The 19,275-nt window shown below is 40.7% G+C and overlaps 1 protein-coding gene across 2 annotated transcripts in view; it reads left to right on the top strand.

Annotated features, from left to right (window-relative positions):
• Positions 1 to 19,275, top strand: part of LOC125426569 (cation channel sperm-associated auxiliary subunit epsilon-like) — a 42,314-nt gene that overhangs the window by 22,417 nt on the left and 622 nt on the right. The window contains exons 5-8 of one of the 2 annotated variants that reach the window (XM_048485006.1): positions 4,057 to 4,075; positions 14,063 to 14,140; positions 15,539 to 15,645; positions 16,587 to 16,670. In XM_048485006.1, coding sequence (XP_048340963.1) covers positions 4,057 to 4,075; positions 14,063 to 14,140; positions 15,539 to 15,645; positions 16,587 to 16,626 — 244 coding nt within the window. In that variant the 3' untranslated portion in view covers positions 16,627 to 16,670. Of the gene's footprint in view, positions 1 to 4,056; positions 4,076 to 14,062; positions 14,141 to 15,538; positions 15,646 to 16,586; positions 16,671 to 19,275 lie in introns of those variants that run through there. The other variant, XM_048485016.1, reaches the window with a different exon arrangement.

The following is a 19,275-nucleotide window of genomic DNA, read 5'->3' as shown; positions in this document are numbered from 1 at the left end:
TGCTTTATATAAGGGCATGACAATCTTTGCAGTTTTATTATCAATTCCTTTCCTAATGATCCCCAGCATAGAGTTTGCCTTTTTCACAGCTGCCATGCATTGAGTTGACATTCCCATGGAACAATCAACTAAGACGCCCAAATCCCTTTCCTGGTCTGTGACTGATAGCACTGTGAATAGTGCTATCACATGTGCTATCAGTGCTAGCACATGTGATAGTGCTAGCACATGTGATAGTATGTGAAGTTTGGATTTTTTGCCCCTATGTGCATCACTTTGCATTTTGCTACATTGAACTGCATTTGCCATTTCTTAGCCCACTCACCTAATTTATCAAGGTCCGCTTGGAGCTCTTCACAATCCTTTGTGGTTCTCACCACCCTACATAATTTGGTATCATCTGCAAACTTGGCCACCACGCTACCCACTCCTACTTCCAGGTCATTTTGAATAGGTTAAAGAGCACTGGTCCCAAAACAGATCCTTGGGGGATACCACTCCCTACATCTCTCCATTGTGAGAACTTCCCATTTACACCCACTCTTTGCTTCCTGTTTCTCAACCAGTTTTTAATCCATAGGAGGACCTCTTATTCCTTGATTGCTGAGTTTTCTCAATAGTGTCTGGTGAGGACTTGTTTGAGTCCCTTAACTATGTTTTTAACCAACAGCAAAGAGCATCTTCAAAGGAGGGACTGATAATCAACAATAAATACAGTTATATATTTTAAAAATATTTTCTAATAACTACTTAATACTTAATAAAGGCTCCCATGCTTGGATTACTAATTATTTTATGTCTTTAAACACCATACATAATTATCTAAATCCAAATGTCTTCTTAAAATATATAAAAAACAATGCTAGTTCATTCTTGCTACTTTTGATCATAACAAAAATGCTTTAAAAATTGCAAGTTTATATACATGTATATGTGTTGAACCCTGGCCAGTACGCCCCATACTTACATATTTATGTGCATTATAAATAGATGCAATTTTCAACAGCATCCTATCTGTGGATACTTAATTGTGGAGTTTGAGACAATGAGCAGAAGATAAATCTTTCTACAAATCCGAGAAAAGCCCCCAAACAATCTGAAATCTTTAAAAACGATTAAATAGAGGCTTTAAAAAACCTAAAATGATAGAAGCAGAACCTGTAATTAAGAAATGAATGCTTTCTCAGTCATGGTGTGGCAAGCCGCTCGTGTGGCCATTTCCACTGAGCTTACAAAAGTGTCCCCCACCTTCTGTTTCGATTGTAGAGATTCTCTGATTTGACTGAATCTGAATGCCATACCATATTGGAACTCAGGAATGTTTAGAAATATTGATATTTTCTGGCTCTAATTATGCCCAAATCTGAACACACACTCACCCAAATGGTGATACACATTCACACCAATTATTATATAACGTTACATACTGTTTACATAATGACCAGGTATAACCTCTATAGTAAGAGACAATTCTAAGAGGAAAGGTTCCAAATGGCAGTTAGTCCCAGCTAAGCCAATAGGGAGATTCTCTTAATCTCTCCTTGCCTTCTGAGGAAGCCAAGTGGAATGGCCATCACATAGGGATACTTTAATAATCAAAATAAATTGCACTCTTCCAGTGTAATAGTAATGCACAAGGATTTGCTGGGGACATCTCATTTTGCCCTTTCCACTATTTACTTTTTCTGTTTTCTAAAAGTTCCCCATAGCCTCTCTCCCTTTTCTGCTTCCTTCTCTCTTTCCCACCCACCAGTCAGTCTACATTTATTTGCCTTCCTGTCTTCAGCTTTCTCTCCTTCCATCCCCCTGAAGTATTATTTCATTTATTGACAAGCTCAGATTCTAATGGGGGTCGCAAGGAAGAGGTGAGACGCGGTGATATCATCCGATGGAGAGAGCCAGCAGCAGGAAGCGTGATCCGTGGATCTGGCAACTCTGCTGTGTGCTAGTCCCTGGCACCTTTTATTAGGGTTTCTTACAATAGGGCTGCATGGGAGGCGGAGAGCCGGTGAGAATATCATATGATACATGACATCATGGGCTAGTTGCCTACGTGCGGGAGGAACACGCTCAGATCTGGTCTAATCCATACCTAGGGGCAGAGCCCCTTTGTCCCTTTGTCTGGGGACATTCCTGGTGACCGTGGAGTCAGGTAGTTCATGACTCCAGACTCTAGGGGGGGTCTGGGGGATGGGTGAGCATGTGCGCCCAGAAGGACACAGATGGCACAGGCATTCCATGCGCTCTTTCTGAGGTTCTGCTGGGTTCGCGGGGCTCATCCCTACAATTTATATACTGCCTTTCTTCCAAAGAGCAGGCACAGAGCTGGAGGTTGGGGTCCTGGGGCCCACTGTTCTGCTCTGCAGTGCTGCTGTCTTAACATTGGGGCAGGTCCAAAGTAACCCAAATCATGTTGAAAAAATTGGCATAAATCAGGATTTGCTTTTCAGCTCCCTTTAAATTGCTACCTTTTTCTGTTGAAACTCCTCCCCACCCCCCCAAAAAAAACTACTGATAAGGGCACTTCACTTTCTTCTTGCCTTTATCTGACAAAAAGCAAGGCTTGAAGGCTTCCAGTGCTGTATGCTACTACCAATGGCTACTGAGTATATTCGTTTCTTATGGTCACTAGTACTGCTTTTAGTATTTTAGATTTTTTAAAATCCCACAAATCTCAGATTTTTCTGCAAACCTGGGACATAGTTCAGGTTTCTAGAAAGATCTGTTTTATCTGTCCATGGCTCCAGTCTCCATTATCCACAAATTCAGCCATGTCAGTAATTAGATATATTGATGATTTGCATATCAGTAATGAAGATACAAATAGATTATTAAACAAATAAATAAAATGTCCATGCTATGAATGTCCCTGAAATCAAATTGATTTTTATGTGTTGATACAAAGTATCTTTTCTTCTTTTTAGCTACCTGGAGTAAATTGCTAATCAATTCTATTTTGATCAAAGACAGATTCAAAGAGAGGAGGAGCAGGAAGGGAGGTTCTGCAAAATTTCCAAATTCCATCCTGTAAATACTCAGAGGCAGGCAATGCGTTTCCCAGTCTTCCTATCCCCCTGCTAGAGCACCACCCTGTGGTGTGTGATATAAAAGAACCTGACTTTTCAGAGAAAAAAAGATCACAGGAGGAATCAATGGCTGTTAAAAAGGAATTCCCCTTCCCATAACAACACTGCCTAGAATCATCTTTCCAAAGCTGCTGTTATACAACCATCAGGGTTTGGGTGATTATTTGGCAATTATTATACATGGATTATGGTGATTAGAATTTCTGTATATCTTCTAAAAATTTTCAAAATGAAATTAAGATGGTTTCAAAGCCACTTTCTTGCCTCTCCTAAAAATTCTCCTTTAAAAAATGTTCAGAATAACAAAACAAATTTCCACATATTTCCTGGATGCAACATTGCAGTCACCTCACCTTGTGATATTCAATTTAAAAAGTTTATGTAGACTGACTTAAAATGTATGCACTAAATTGGATCTTTTGGTAGTGTAGGTAGGATTGTTGTAATTAGGTTGTTTTTTGGAAATTGTTAGGAAGTCACCATCCACTTTTCTATATTATATCAGGTTAAATAAGAGCCTGTTTAGTTTTGGTTGGTTATGATTTATCTGTGATAAAATGATGTTTATCGTGGATTTGGGTTGTGATATTTGCTGTTAGGACATTATACTGACATTATTATTGTATTATTGTTAAGTTGTTATGGAATGTTATGCTATTGTGCTATGTTATTATCATGCTGCTGTTGCTATGAAATGTTATGTCGATGTTTGCTGATGTTATAAGTTTATTAATCTGTTACTAGTTGGTTAAGCTGATATTGAACTGTTGGTCCATTATGTGGCTAGTGAAATTGATATTGTTATTTCACTTAGTCCTACTGTATTGTTATGTTATTGTTTATTTACTGTATTATTATGTTATTGTTTATTTACTATGTTGTACACTGCCCTGAGCCCTCTAGGGGAGGGCGGTATATCAATTAAATATCTAATCTAATCTAAAATGAATATTTAAATTTTGTTTTGCAGTATTTCAAGAAGTAGCCAGGTAAATTTTTTCTGTAAGCTATATGCTTTTGTACTTCGCTTTAAGATGTTTCTTTTATTTAAGTACATGCTTTTTAAAATGAAAGCTCTACCATGTTTTAGTCTCCAGTTCATCTTTATGGTATCTGTTCTATATGATAAAAAACAGCATACCAACATGCAGAAATAGTTTATTCTGTATATTATGTTTGCTACAATCAAACTAGTCTTCTGAATCATAACTTGTTTGCATAGTATATCACAGTCTATCCCTGATGAAGACTTTCTGCTTTTGAATCATTTACCTATGTAATATACAGAATAAAACTCTTTGGCATTTTTTGGTAATTTTTCAGTTTGGTTTTTATTTGTTTGCTTCCTTCCCTTTTGTTTGTTTGCTTCCTTCATTGTGGAGATCTACAATAGACCCCCACAATGAAGGAAGCAAACAAAAACATGCCAGTCTGAAGAGATTGATGATTCATTCTTGGAACAGATAACCAAACTTTCAGAAAGGCAAGAAATAGTAGTAATGGGAAATTTCAACTATCCTGATATTTGTTTGAAGTCAAACTTTTCCATGACAATCAGGTCCAACAAATTTCACACTTGCCTTCCAGACAATTTCATGGTCCAGAAAATGGAAGAATCAACAAGAGGAACAACTATTTTAAATCTCCTAATCAATAATGATGATCTGATTAGTGGAGTGGAAGTGGTAGGATCGTTAGGTGGGGGTGACCATGTTCTCCTTGAGTTTGTTATACAGTAGAAAGGGGATGCTAAGCGCAGTCATATATACATTTTAGATTTTAAGAAAGCAGATTTCAGCAAACTTAGGAATCTACTGGGTGCATTCCCTTGGTCAAAAATACTAATTTGGGATTGGGAATATGCAACAAACAAAAAGAAAACAGGCGTGAATAATGTCATCATCCTCACCCGGTAAAGTTGATGACTGTTTCTAATTTGTTTAAGACTAGAAACTTTTTTGTCTTTTTTTCAGAAAATATGTACATTTGGAAGTAATAGATTGTTATACCTTATTTCTTTTTATCTTTTCCAATGTAATAACTATATAACATATGTATTGAAATCTTAATTTTTAAACTGTGGCGTGCCTTCCCACTGTCGCCGCCTTCAGGGGTCTGTACCGTCCCTCCTATCCCTTCCTGGGTGGTGTTAGACCTGGACTGTGGCCCCGGGTCCAGAAGATGTGATGTTTTGTGAAGCCTTTGGACCCACAGGGCTGCTAAGTACCCCAGCTGGCTTCTGCCTTATTTCCTCCTCACCTGCTCTTCCACACCGAGCCCCCTTTCTTCCACCTCTCTCTACTTGCCTCTCTCTTCCGCCTATTTCTACCTCCACCTGGTTTTCCCCTCCTTCCACCCTCCAAACACTGCCTCCTCCACGTCTCTTTCTTCTGCTTGTTCTTCACCCTCCACCCTCTTCCTGCTGCCTTTTATTCCTTCCTCCTCTCTCCTCCACCAATCTCACCCCTTCAGCCAGTCAGCATGCAATGACCGCCACCCCATTGAGCCCTCCCAACTTTTGGATAGGCTGCTGGGCTTTTGGCCCCTCCTCCCAGGCGGGGACTCAACCTCGGACTCCCTCAACCCTGTGCCGCCGCCGGGGCCTGCAGTTCTGATCGGGACTTCCCCGATCGACTGGGGCCTTCCTGGGGGTTCCCTTAGTGTCCCAGCATGACGGCCAGATCTTCCACCCTCGTGGCCACTGCATCACTGTGGTCCTGAGACCCGCTGCAGCCTTGGCCAGGACGCGCCCCCCTTGAGGTGAGTCCGGTGGGGGGCACGGTGGAGTGTCAGGGCCATGGGGGAGTTTTGCAGGCTCCTCCCCAACCCCAGACATAAACGTTTGTATTATCTGAACTGCAAAATAAAGACTATTTAATTTTTTAAAAAATGCTAAAAGAGAAAGGAGTGCATGATGGCTGGGAGTTTCTTAAATGTGATATCTTGAGGGCACAATTTCAAACAGTTCTAATGAGGAGGAGAAATGGGAGGTGTCTAAGGAAGCCAGAATGGCTGTCTAAAGAACTTTCAACTGAGCCAAGATTTAAAAAGGACATATAAGAAATGGAAAGGGGGGGAAATCACCAAATATGAATTCAAACAAATAACCCAGATGTGTAGGAAAAAAGTCAGAAAAGCTAATGCTCACAATGAGCTGAGGCTTGCCAGAGAGGTTAAAACAACAAAAAAGCTTTTTTGGTTATGTTTGTATCAAAAGGAAGAAAAATGATAGGATAGAGTCACTGCACGGAAAAGATGGCAAAATGCTGACGGGTTGGAGAAAAGGAAAAACTTAAGAACATAAGGACAAGCCAGCTGGATCAGACCAGAGTCCATCTAGTCCAGCTCTCTGCTACTCGCAGTGGCCCACCAGGTGCCTTTGGGAGCTCACATGCAGGATGTGAAAGCAATGGCCTTCTGCGACTGTTGCTCCCAAGCACCTGGTCTAAGGCATTTGCAATCTCAGATCAAAGAGGATCAAGATTGTTAGCCATAAATCGACTTCTCCTCCATAAATCTGTCCAAGCCCCTTTTAAAGCTTCTCAACACTTTCTTTGCCTCAGTCTTTTCCCAGAAAGGAAACTGTGCTCATCCAGAAGAAAATGAAACAGAAGATACAATAGGAGAAATTCAGCACAGAATAAATAAAAAGGTAGTGCAGGAACACCTGGCTACTTTAAATGAATTCAAATCTCCAGGGCCTGATGATCTACATCCCAGGGTATTAAAAGAACTGGCAGAAGTAATCTCAGAACCATGTGCTATAATCTTTGAGAACTCCCGGAGAACAGGAGAAGTCCCAGCGTACTGGAGGAGGGCTAATATTGTCCCTATCTTCAAAAAGTAGGACCCGAATAATTACAGCCCAGTCAGCCTGACATCAATACCAGGGATGATTCTGGAGCAGATCATTAGACAGACGGTTTGCCAGCACTTAGAAGGGAATACTGTGATCACAATAAGTCAGCAAGTCATGCCAGACTAATCCTACCTCTCTTTTTGATAGAGTGACAAGGTTGGTAGATGAAGGGAATGCTGTGGACATAGCATACCTTGATTTTAGTAAAGCTCTTGACAAGGTGCCCCATAATATTCTTGCAAGAAAGGCAGTGAAATGTGGTCTAGACAATGCTACTATTAGATGGATTTGTAATTGCTTGACTGGCTGAACTCAAAGGGTGCTCATCAATGGGTCATCTTCATTCTATCCTGGACCCAGTGCTATTCAATATTTTTATCAACAACTTGGATAGTGGAATAGAGGGCATGCTAATCAAATTTGTAGATGACACCAAATTAGGCGGGATAGCTAATACCTCAGAGGACAGAGTCAGAATTCAAAATGACCTGGACAAATTAGAGAGCTGCCAGGCCAAAACAAACAAAATGAATTTCAACAGAGATAAATGTAAGTTACTACACATAGACAGAAAAAATGAAATGCACAGATATGGGATAGAATAGAATAGAATAGAATAGAATAGAATAGAATAGAATAGAATAGAATCTTTATTGGCCAAGTGTGATTGGACACACAAGGAATTTGTCTCCGGTGCATATGCTCTCAGTGTACATAAAAGAAAATACATTTGTCAAGAATCATAAGGTACAGCACTTAATGATTGTCATATAGGTCTAGTAAGCAATCAGGAAACAATCAATAGTAATAAAAACATAAAATGTAAAATCATAAAATAAAATGAAATGTCAGCACAGGCTATAGTCATACAGTCATAATTTGGGAGGAGATGGGTAATAGGGAATGGATGAAAAAGTAGTGCAGTAATTATATAATAAATATATAATAAATAGTTCTGACATTATCGAGGGAATTATTTTGTTTTAACAGGAGTGATGGCATTCGGGAAAAAAACTGTTCTTATGTCTAGTTGTTCTTGGTGTGCAGTAGCCCCTGTTTAGCGATGCTTAGAGTGGGTAAGAGCTGAAACAGTTTATGTGGCAACCAGGATGCGAGGGTCAGTAAATATTTTCTACAGCCCTTTTTTGACCCGTGCAGTATACAGGTCCTCAATGGAAGGCAGGTTAGCAGCAATTGTTTTTTCTGCAGTTCTGATTATTCTCTGAAGTCTGTGTCGATCTTGTTGGGTTGCAGAACCAAACCACACAGTTATAGAGGTGCAGATAACAGACTCAATGATTCCTCTGTAGAACTGTATCAGCAGCTCCTTGGGCAGTTTGAGCTTCCTGAGTTGGCGCAGAAAGAACATTCTTTGTTGTGCTTTTTTTGTTGTGGGTGATACCTGGCTTGACAACACTACATGTGAAAGGGATCTGGGAGTCTTAGTAGACCACAAACTGAACATGAGTCAGCAGTGTGATGCGTCAGCCAAGAAAGCCAATGTAATTCTGGGATGCATCAATATGAGTATAGCGTCTAGATTGAGGGATGTAATTGTATCTCACTATTTTGCATTAGTTAGATCTCACCTGGAATATTGTGTACAGTTCTGGGCACTGCAATTCAAGAAGGATATTGACAAGCTGGAATGGGTTCAGAGGAGGGCAACCTAAATGGTAAAAGGTCTGGAATCCATGCCCTACGAGGAGAGACTTAGGGAGCTGGGTAGGTTTAGTTTTGTGAAGAAAAGGTTAAGAGGTGACATGATAGCTACGTTTAGATATTTGAAGAGATGTCATGTTGGTGAGGGAGCAAGGTTGATTTCTGCTGCTCCAGAGACTAGGACCAGGAGGAATGGGTTCAAGGGGAGGAAAAAGAGACTCCACCTAAATATTAGGAAAATTTCCGGACAGTAAGGGCTGTTTGACACTGGAATGCACTACCTCGGAGTGTGGTGGAGTTTCCTTCTTTGGAGGTTTTTAAAGAGAGGCTAGATTTTATTTTATTTATTTATAATCAGACTTATATATCGCCCTTCCCCCGAAGGGCTCTGGCCATCTGTCAGGGTTTCTTTGTGTGTTCCTGCACTGCAGGGTGTTGGACTTGATGGCCCTTGGTGTCTCTTCCAACACTGTGATTCTATGATTTCCTGAATACTGTACATTTTAGTCAAAGAGAATACTGTTGATGGGTTGACTGATACTGCTTCAGAAGTGTTTGGATATGTATTCTATATATGCACTTTTAATACCAAGCATTCTTATTTACCCCTCATTTCTTTTTTTGTGAGGGTGGGGGACTAGCCTTATTGTATTTTCACATTAGGCGATATATCGTTAAATATAGAAGCACTAGCGGGCCCGGCAACGCTTCGCTGTGGCTTACTGTGGGGGGGGGTTTACAAACGGAAGGGAGGAGGAAGGGGAGAGCTGTACCGGCTTTTCCCTGTGGCCTCGGTTACAGCACTCTGTCCTCTTCCTGTTTCCAGCTGTGGTATGTTGTAGTGCAGCGCGGAATCAAGACCCTCACTGCGGCGTATATGTAGTTACTTCTGCCGCTGCAGCTGCTCCTCAAATGGGCCGCCACAGGTTGGGGGGAAAGTGCAATTTCCCAGCCTCTTGTGTGTCCTGGGAGCCCGGCGAAGGTGTGAAAACATGCCCAGCACGGGAAGGGACATCGTGGGAAAACTTTGAAGGATTCAGTCCAGGCGTTTTGGCATTAGGGCGTGAGTAACAAACTCACGGTTCCCTTTTTATAAAGATAGATGGGTTTAATCTTTGACTCCAGTTTATTAGAACTGTCTTTTTTGTGCACATTATTTCCATGGATCAGTGATTTTCTATCAATACATGTGTTATATTTATATTTTATATTTAGTTGTAGCTCACCTCATTTTACAAGCTGTTCTTTTGTTGAATAATTGGAAACCCATTTCATTTTCTGAAGTAGGCATTACAAACTCATTCAGTGGCTTCTTCCTCCAGAAATCAACTTTTTGACTAATTATTACAGCATGTTGACTAAATTTGTAACATAGCAATCTTTTTAATAAACTGTAAATAACCCCCCACCCCAATATGTGTGTGCCAGCTAGGTATCAATGATGAAATTCATTCCAGTGTAATTTCAGGGGTGTGGTTGTTACATTATATAGGCCCATATGAACCTGCCTGTTTACTCTGGCCATTCTTGGGTCGATTCTCCATTTGCTGAATCGACCTAGGTTCGACCTGGGTTTGACCTTGGTACTCCCCACAGCCGCTGAGTTCGACACAAGTCCGTCCCAGCTACACCCCCTCTAACTGTCAAATTTCCGACTCCACTTTTTCAGCAAACCTAGGTTGAACTCAGGTCAAAGCCGGTAAAGTGGGGAATTGTCCTCACCGCGACTCTCCCGTTCAGCCAATCACAGTTCAGTGTTTTGGGCATGCGCAGGGCAGGAGACTTGCGGCAGGGAAAAGCGTGCCTTTTAAAAAACATTTTCCTTCTTGTATACAAAGCGACGGCCATACATATAAACAGCGCAGTTTACATGCTTCTTTTAGCTACGTAGAGCACAGCTTTGTGGCTACGTTGCCATTATGTAAAAAAATAAAAACAAAAAAAGGGACGCACATTCACGTTTCCCACTGTAGAACAGCAGCGAATCGGGAACAAGCAGTGAAGAGTCAGCGAGGTGATCCCAAAGGTTTGAGCCTCGCCTGGGCGTGGAACGCACCCTCAAGGCTGCTGTGGGGAGTAACAAATGGAGCCGACGAAATCAGCACTTCTTTCAGGGACTCCATGCTCAAACTCGAAAATGCATTCCCTCAAGGTTGGAATCAACCTTGGAGACACAGCTTCTATTGCCCCTGCAACAGGGGCGTAACGAGGCAAACTGTGGCCCTCGGCAAAACCTGAGTTGGATTCTCCCCCATGGGCGGCCACTCCACCATGACCACATTTATTTTGCACCAGGACATTGGTGTGTGCAGGGGGTGCATTTTTAGACACATATCAGCACTAAAATGTCAACGTATCATCAGAAGACTGTCCTTATGCTACCCCCCAAGTTTGGTGAGGTTTGGTTTAAGGGAGTCCAAAGCATGGTCTCCCACAGGGGTGGCCCCATCCCCCATGGTCTCCAATGGGAGCTAATCCCCAAATTGCATGCACTATGCAGCCCTTTGTCTGGAGTTAAGTCAAAACTCCTTGGAATCAGCCGCTTGGCTGAGGGCTTTTAGATTCTGGCTACGAATTCATTTTCTCTCGGACTGTAATTCCCTGGTCCACCTGCCTGCTCTCTGACACTCCATTCCAACCCCCTGGTTTCCTCTCCATATAATTGAAGAAAAAAATTGCCTCTATTGGACTGAAGCCTCAGTGGATTCACTTTTGCCCTTTGTCCCATTCCTAGAAGCCGTGATAGAAAACAAATTAAAAGATCAACTATTGGATAGAGAGTTCTCTATCCTAAATCCACCGCAGCCAAGAAAAATATGCTCCCCCCCTGTATTTTTTCTCTCCCATTTGGAATCGGGGCCGCTTGGCACAATCTTCACCTTATTGCTTAATAAACCCTGCTCAAAGGAGAGCCATAATGCTTGCCTGGTTTAATGTTATGCCTTCTGCCTTGTTACATGGCAGATTTAATAAGCAAGAAAAGGCAAAAAGATTGTGCCCATGTAATGATGGCTCAGTTGGAATCTCTCTGGCCCACCAATTACTACACTGTCTCAGTGAATCAGGGAAATCAGATCCAAGTATGTGAATCTTACTCATTTACACTTCTACCAGATCTCCTCGGGATTTAATTTTAGGATTACACTTCACTTTGGTTGGACAATCCTGATCCTTCTCTCTGTATGATTAGGGGCAGACTTCTCTCCTGGAAATTACTAAAACTACCAGTAGAGATTCTCCTCCTTTCAATTCCTAACATTTGATTTCCTGTATTGTATATGTTTTTAATCTGTTTTATTATTGTTGTACCTGTTGTCTATGCCAATAAAGAGCTTGCAATGGGAGCCTAATAGGAGATGGGGGCTACAGTTTTGAGGGTCCATAACTTTGGCCCCCCTGAACCAAACTGCACCAAACCTGGGGGGTATCATTAGGGCAGTCTCCTGATGAGACCCTGAAAGTTTTGAGACTGTGCCTTCAGAAATGTGCCCCCCCCAGCCTGAAACCCCATTGACAGCAATACAGAAAACCCAATGCAGAACAAAGATTCTTGGGCAAATTTCTGGGATGTTCCTGAAGGGGGCACATTTTTGGATGTATCAGCACCAAAATGTCAGGATATCATCTGGAAGCTGTCCTGATGGGACCCTCCCAAGTTTGGTGCAGTTTGGTTTAGGGGGGGATGGGGCTACCCTTTGCTAAGGAGATGGGGGCTACACTTTTGAGGGTCCATAGCTTTGGACCCCCTGAACCAAACTGCACCAAACTGCACCAAACCTTGGGGGTGCCATCATGACAGTCTCCAGATGATACCCTGAAATTTTGGTGCTGATACGTCCAAGAATGCCCTCCCTGCAAGAACATCCCGAAATTTGCCCAAAAATCTTTGTTCTGCATTGAGTTTTCTGCATTGCTGTCAATGGGGGTTGCAGGCTGGGGGGGGCACATTAATGAAGTCACAGTCTCAAAATCTCAATTCAGGGTCTTAGATCAGAGACTGCTCTTATCGATACCCCCCCCAGGTTTGGTGCAGTTTGGTTCAGGGGGGCCAAAGTTATGGACCCTCAAAACTGTAGCCCTCATCTCCTATTAGCTCCCATTGGAAACAATGGGGGATAGGGGCACCCCCTTTGGGAGTCCATAACTTTGGACTCCCTGAACCAAACCTCACCAAACCTGGGGGGTAGCGTAAGGACAGTCTCCTGATGATACACTGAAATTTTGGTGCTGCTAGCCTAAAAACTGTGTCCCCTGAAGGCCAAAAATGGAAAACCAATAAAAATACCCAAAAATGAACCCAGCATTTTGATATCCCCCACAAGGTGATGCCCTGGGCAGCTGCCCACCTTACCCAATGGGCATTACGCCAGTGCCCTGCCATCTGAGGCTATATGGGCAGTGACCCAAGAAAATATTTTCTTGATCATGGCATCCAAACCTTGGAACTCTCTCCCCAGCGAGTTATCTATTTCCCTCTTTTGGTGTCTTCCACCCGCAGCTAAAGGAGTTTTTTTTTTTGTTTCATTGTACATATCCCCAATAACTGTTATTGACCCCACTTTCTTCTGGTATTGTTTGTGTTTTTATTGAATTATTTTATAATTTTAAATGTTGATAATTGTTTAAATGTTTTTACATGTACTGCCTTCGAGATCAATTGGGTAGAAAAAGCAGCATATGAATGTTTTAAATAAATAACAAACAGAACCAAAACTGTACTTAGGGTTTTGGGGAACAGGCCATAGCAGAACACAGGAGCTAGAAGTAGATGATGGTTCCAACTAGAGTGTCATCCTAACGTACTTAGAAACTGACCTCTTCAGCCAGACTTATTGGCCAATACATATGCCCTTCTTGTCACTCTGTGGTCTGTTCCAAGTTACTGTCCCAGCTGCTCATGTATATGCTCACAGTATATGATCTAAGAGCCTTTGGACCCCCTGAAAATAAGGGCAGCTGAGAGAAGATAAGGGCAGCTGAAAGAAGGGCAGCTGAGAGAAGATAATAAGGACAGCTGAGAGAAGATTTCAAGCAAAATGTCTACAAGAAAATGTTTATACAGGACAACAAAACCCACTGGGAGTATGGCATGAGAGCCAGTCATGGCTTGAGAAATTTGTGGGTGAATATAAAAGTTAGGTTGCTATCCATCCATATACATTGGCTGAGGGCTGCATCTGAACCTGCAAGCCCTTCATACAGGTTAGAAGCTGGAAAACCAACTACTCTGCAAGCATCTATTACCATTGGTGACCATATGAGCAATGTTCACCATTGAGTATTTTTTGGCAGAAAAAACAGTTTCTTGGCATAAGGGAGATGGGGTGCTCACTGATACTTGGGAACATGAAATGGAGAAAGGCTATTGTACAGAAAATACTATTACCTCTGGGAACAAAAGTACAGAAAAAAATTTATCGTAGACTATTAACATTTTCCATTTTTTATTTTCCAGGATGTCATTATATGGATTTTTGATCCAGAGAATGCTGAACCTTCAGAAAGAAACAACATAGCAACTACACCACCCCTAGTATGTTGTTTTTGTAATCTTTAAAGGTGATGTGACCATTCCTATACACACAAATCTCTGAAGATTTTCAAATTAATTAAAGGGATAATTGTGTAGAAATGTATCTGGTATCATAGAATTGTGGAGTTGTGTGAAATCAAGGGAAATCTTACTCTGTGCAGATGTGATGGCACTCTGTGTGATGGCCTCTGTACAGTCACATTGTTGGGACTCTCTGTTACCTCTGCAAACCAGTTAGAAAACCAAAAGAAATTTGAAGACCATCCCTGCTTTCAAAAGCGTTAATACACATGCCTAAATTGGTATAGAATACCATTTCATGTAGTTCTTTGTTGCTACTGAAGCAGTGTTGTTGGACTCTTTTCAGTACCTTTGTGGCCAGAATTTTGTTCCTTCTAACCCCCACCCCCCCCCACCCCCCACTACCACACACACTTCATCAGCTTAGCTTTGGATCCGCTCTCACAGGCAATTTTAGCCATTCACTAATAACACAGCTGTCCTGTTGTAAAAAGTGCCTGAAGTATGGTGGAAAAGGGTCCAACTCTAGGAGGCATTGTTGCTTTTTCTGTCTTGATGGAGAGCACAAGCTGAGTCCTATTCACCCTCATTTATCAAGGAGGCGTGTTGGAGCGTTTCAGTGGCTCAGAGCAACACTTTGGGAGCAGGCTCTTTTCATGTCATATCTAATAACCCAAAGAAACAACCTTGGTACCAGGAAGTCATATATGTTCATTCTCATTCTTACCAAGGCTGATTTTTACACATAACACTATGTCCTTTGACACTGGACAATTCCTGAACAGCCAGAATTTGACCTAATATCCTAGATTCTGAAGTCATGCCTTACCAAATACTATGTGGATGTTCCTTAATCTTATTCTTTTATCTCTCTGATAATCAATACCTTGATCTCCAACATCAGTTCTCCAAGGGCCATAGTGAACTTTGACACTGGTAGCTCCCTCACAACTGAGAACTATATCACCAGTGTCAATTCCTAAATAACCAGTTCTAGAGAGGTTTCACTCATCGAACATCAGGCATTTTTCATTTTATATATGGTAATAATCTTAGTTGTAAGATTTTGAGCATAATTTTATTCATGTGAGAAATTCATGCAGTGGTTCAATAGTTGCTGCATTCCCCAATCCTTGAGTATGCCCAGTTTGCATCATGAGTGGCATACATAGGGCTGCAGCTTTCCCCCTGTATGCTGACCGACTGCTGTCATGAGCATTATTTGGCCTAGCTGGAAAACCCCAGACCCAGCTTGTCTTCTTCATGATGTATGAATAATTAGGGGAGGAGATTCAAAATTGCATTTTCAAAACTGAAAGACCTGTTTTAAAAATTATAAATGTATTTTCAAAATATGAAACTGATTATTTTTATTAGTACTCAAGAACACTTAGCAAGCAATTCTGGATTCTGGGACAGTTTCCTAAGGTCAAGACACGTATAAAAAGCAACCACTATGCTTCCACTGCATTTCCAGAAGAGGGGTAATGTTCTTTAAAAAATAATAATAAATATTAATATTTTAATAAAATTATTGTTTTTTGTAAAATTGCTTATTCAATATGACTATATATAATCTCACAGGATATACCAGTATTTGTATTTTTGTAAAAGACAGCCATTTTTCTTTTATTGTGAGTATAATTTGTATGTAGCCTTTTCCAAGGCAAGTTCATATAGATATATCTTTTTAAAAATTATTATTAACTGATGCCTCCAAAGAGGCTTATTATTTCCAAGCACTCTTTGTTATTATTATATCAACATCTCAGTATATCCATATGAAAATTAGAGGTTGGTGTGTTTTGGCTAAGCCCATGAAAGTTAGTTTCTTTTCTCTGATTTGAAGCAGCTGGCAACATGAAAGGCAGGGCCAGGGGGAAGGTGTGAATGGCAGTGCGAGGGGGTGGAAATACTGGCCATGCATGGAGGGAAGATGTCCGGGGCAAAACTGTTCACTGGCAAATCTTTCCCACTCTGATGGTGAAGCAAATTAAAATTAGGCTAGAAGTAGTCTCGCTTGCCATGGAGAAAATGGCAAGTGAAAGCGGGGCATGAGGAAATATGTCCATACAAGAAATCTTGCCATGACAGACATTCACCCCCATCGTGCAGCAGACAACTTGCGTGTAACTGACCCATGTCTCCCCATAGTTTTCTGTTCTCCCAGTTGAATGAGCTCACCACTTTCAACTTTTCCCCATAGAACTTGGTTTCCAGATGGTCCACCATCTTAATTGGTTAGCTGTGGACACACTGTATTTGTTGATGTCCTTCTTACAATGAGTTGCCCGGAGTTGGGCACAGTACTTCAGAGGAGGCCTAATGAGTATAGATTACAGTAAAACTATTACATGCGATCTGAATGCCATGTTTCTGCTTATATGCCTTCAGTATTTCATTTTCCCCCTTTTCTTTTTCTTAGAACTTCAAGTCATACGAATGTATTTCCCTCAGCTCCTTGAAATCAGCATTCCTAAAGTCCATGCTATTAATCCGTTGATGCTCCATTTCACATCCCTTATTATTATAAATTTGAAGATGATGTGATCACTCTCTGTCTGGAATCTTGTCATGTTCAGTTCTTCCCTGTTGGTCAGAGTTAAGCTTTTGGGAACTGTCAATGGGCTGTCAATGTATCAATGGGCTGTCAAGTATTTATTAGACTACCCATTCCTATCAATGATCAAGTCCCAGCAGATGTCAGGATAGTTGAACTCTCCTATTTACCACTATATGAGAATTTGCCACAGAAAAGCATAATCCAGATCCAACAATTGTTTAAAAAATCTGTAGCATACTGCCAGAACTATATCACCTTTGTTTCTTCCACTTTCTGTCCTTATCCAGATACATTCAACAGGGTTTCTGCTCTCATTCATGGATTTCCATGCAGGTCTCATAATACTATTGCCTCTCTTTTTCTGTTGAATCTGTTTCTTTTGAACAAGATGTATTCCTTAATTCCTCTATTCTAATTATTAAACTCATCCCATCAAGTCTCACTGATACATATCAGATTATACTTACGTTCCAATATTCAAGCTTAACCTAGCCAATACATTGCTCCATGACTCAGCCCAGTTTGCATTCACTGCTTCAGTTGTAGTGAACTTATTTCCACAGGCACTTCAGGGCCCAATTTAGACCAGAACCATGGCATGGCAGGAAGTGGGTGCAGCCTCCATTCTGCACCATTTTCCCAACCTGAAATGGCTCTGGGGTGTTTTTGGGCTGCAAATGCACACATCTATAAGAGTGTGGTATGCTTCACTGGCAAGCAGTATTGAAATAAGAAACATGTCCATTCTAAAATAAGCATTTGGAACTTGAGAATAGAATGTAGAATTTTGCTTCTTCTGGGAGATAAATTGTTCAGAAATTTTCAAGCTGAAAATATTTAATTGCTTGTATATATAATGGTTTTTAAAGATTTCTATCACTTTTCTCATTTATACACAAAATGTTTAATTTACAATACTGATGTCAACTCTTGCAGCTACCTCTTTTGCTCTGAGAAAGAAAAAGATTAACCAACACTCAGTTTCTCACTTAAGAATCCTCCCATTCTTAGTTCTTTACATTTTTATATACTCTGCCACCTTTTTTTTAATATTAGCAGAGGCATGAAAATGCTGACCTGATGTCTCTTGAAAAAGGAACACATTTGATTTTCACTTTTCTCTGTCTCAGTTTTAACTACCCATTATTAGCCATTGTCCTTTGAACCTGTATACTGAAGGGCTGCAACTTTTCCAGGATTTAGTATACAGTCTGAGCAAAGTCATCCGTGTGGCAAAAATCTCCTCTGAAATCCTTATCGAGATTCAATATATCTCTGATATATATATATATATATAGGTCTTTATTGTAGATATGTTGGGTGGTTGTGAGGAATTCTGGGAGAAAGATAAACAGTTTGGAATAGCATCCAACTCCCAAAATCTTCATCCAGGACACTAAATTGAGGAAAAAAACCTCCATCATTCTTCATTTTAAATGATTCTACTGCTGTCAACATTTGAGGCCTTCAGAAAAATATTAGGACCCCACTGGCCAATTGCCCCCCCCCCCCCCCCGCTTTTGGCTTATTTACAAAAGTCATATTGTTTTTTTGCAATTGCTGAACATACTGAATTGCCTGGTTTGTCTGTTGGTAAATCAGTTTTGCTACTTTCATACCAATAAAGTGTTGGGAGGCACTCGTGGTTTCTCCCAAAATAAGACCTACCCCTAAAAAAATAAGCTCTCTATCATGATGTTTTTTTATGATTTTTTTGAGTGAGGCTAAAAAATATAAGCCTCCTATTCCAAAAAAATAAAACTCCTACAGGTAGTTACAGATCAGGATGGTGTGATCCAGCAGAGTGCTCCCTGCCAATGAGGATGCAGCTTGTATCACACGTGACAGGGAAGCAATGGGGCTGCCGAGAACCTGCCTTAATGAATTGTGAAGGTACCATATTTCCCCTAAAATAAGCCCTACCCCGAAAATAAGCTCTAATTCATCTTTTGGTGCCAAAATTAATAAAATACCCTGTCTTATTTTCAGGGAAACATGATAGCTGCTTTACCTCAAGGAAGACTGAGATAGAGTATTATCTTTTTTCTGACAGGTGTCAGCAAGCTGGAATCCTATTTAGAGGAGTTAAACAATTTTTTTAAATTTTATATGTGAGTTATGCTGAAATAAAATAAATTCAGCTTGTTTGACTTGAGATTTTTTTTCTAGGGCTCTTATGGGAATATAAATATAAATATTCTTGCTTAACTTATATCTTGTATAGTTTTTTGCACTCATGGAAAAGATGACTTTTCAATTACACTTGGCAGAAGTCTTGTCAGACTAATATTTTTCTAAAGGCTTCAGAAAAATGGATGACTTCATTCTCTTCTGCATACTTGCTGTCTTCCATGTTCTCTTAACAATATAGAATTCATTTGTTTTGCATCTGGAATTCCACAATTGCTTCAAGCTTGATCAGCTGTTCAAGTTATTGTGACTCTCACTTATTTTTAAGGGGTTTTTTTAGCATTAATTGATACATTAATTTCCAGGTTGTATTATCACAGTGAATGGATGGTGATCTTTAGATGGCATTTGATCCATGTTT

This window comes from Sphaerodactylus townsendi, linkage group LG01 (assembly GCF_021028975.2).
Source record: "Sphaerodactylus townsendi isolate TG3544 linkage group LG01, MPM_Stown_v2.3, whole genome shotgun sequence".
NCBI classification, from domain to species: Eukaryota; Metazoa; Chordata; class Lepidosauria; order Squamata; family Sphaerodactylidae; genus Sphaerodactylus; species Sphaerodactylus townsendi.
This window is presented reverse-complemented; position numbering and strand designations above follow the sequence as displayed.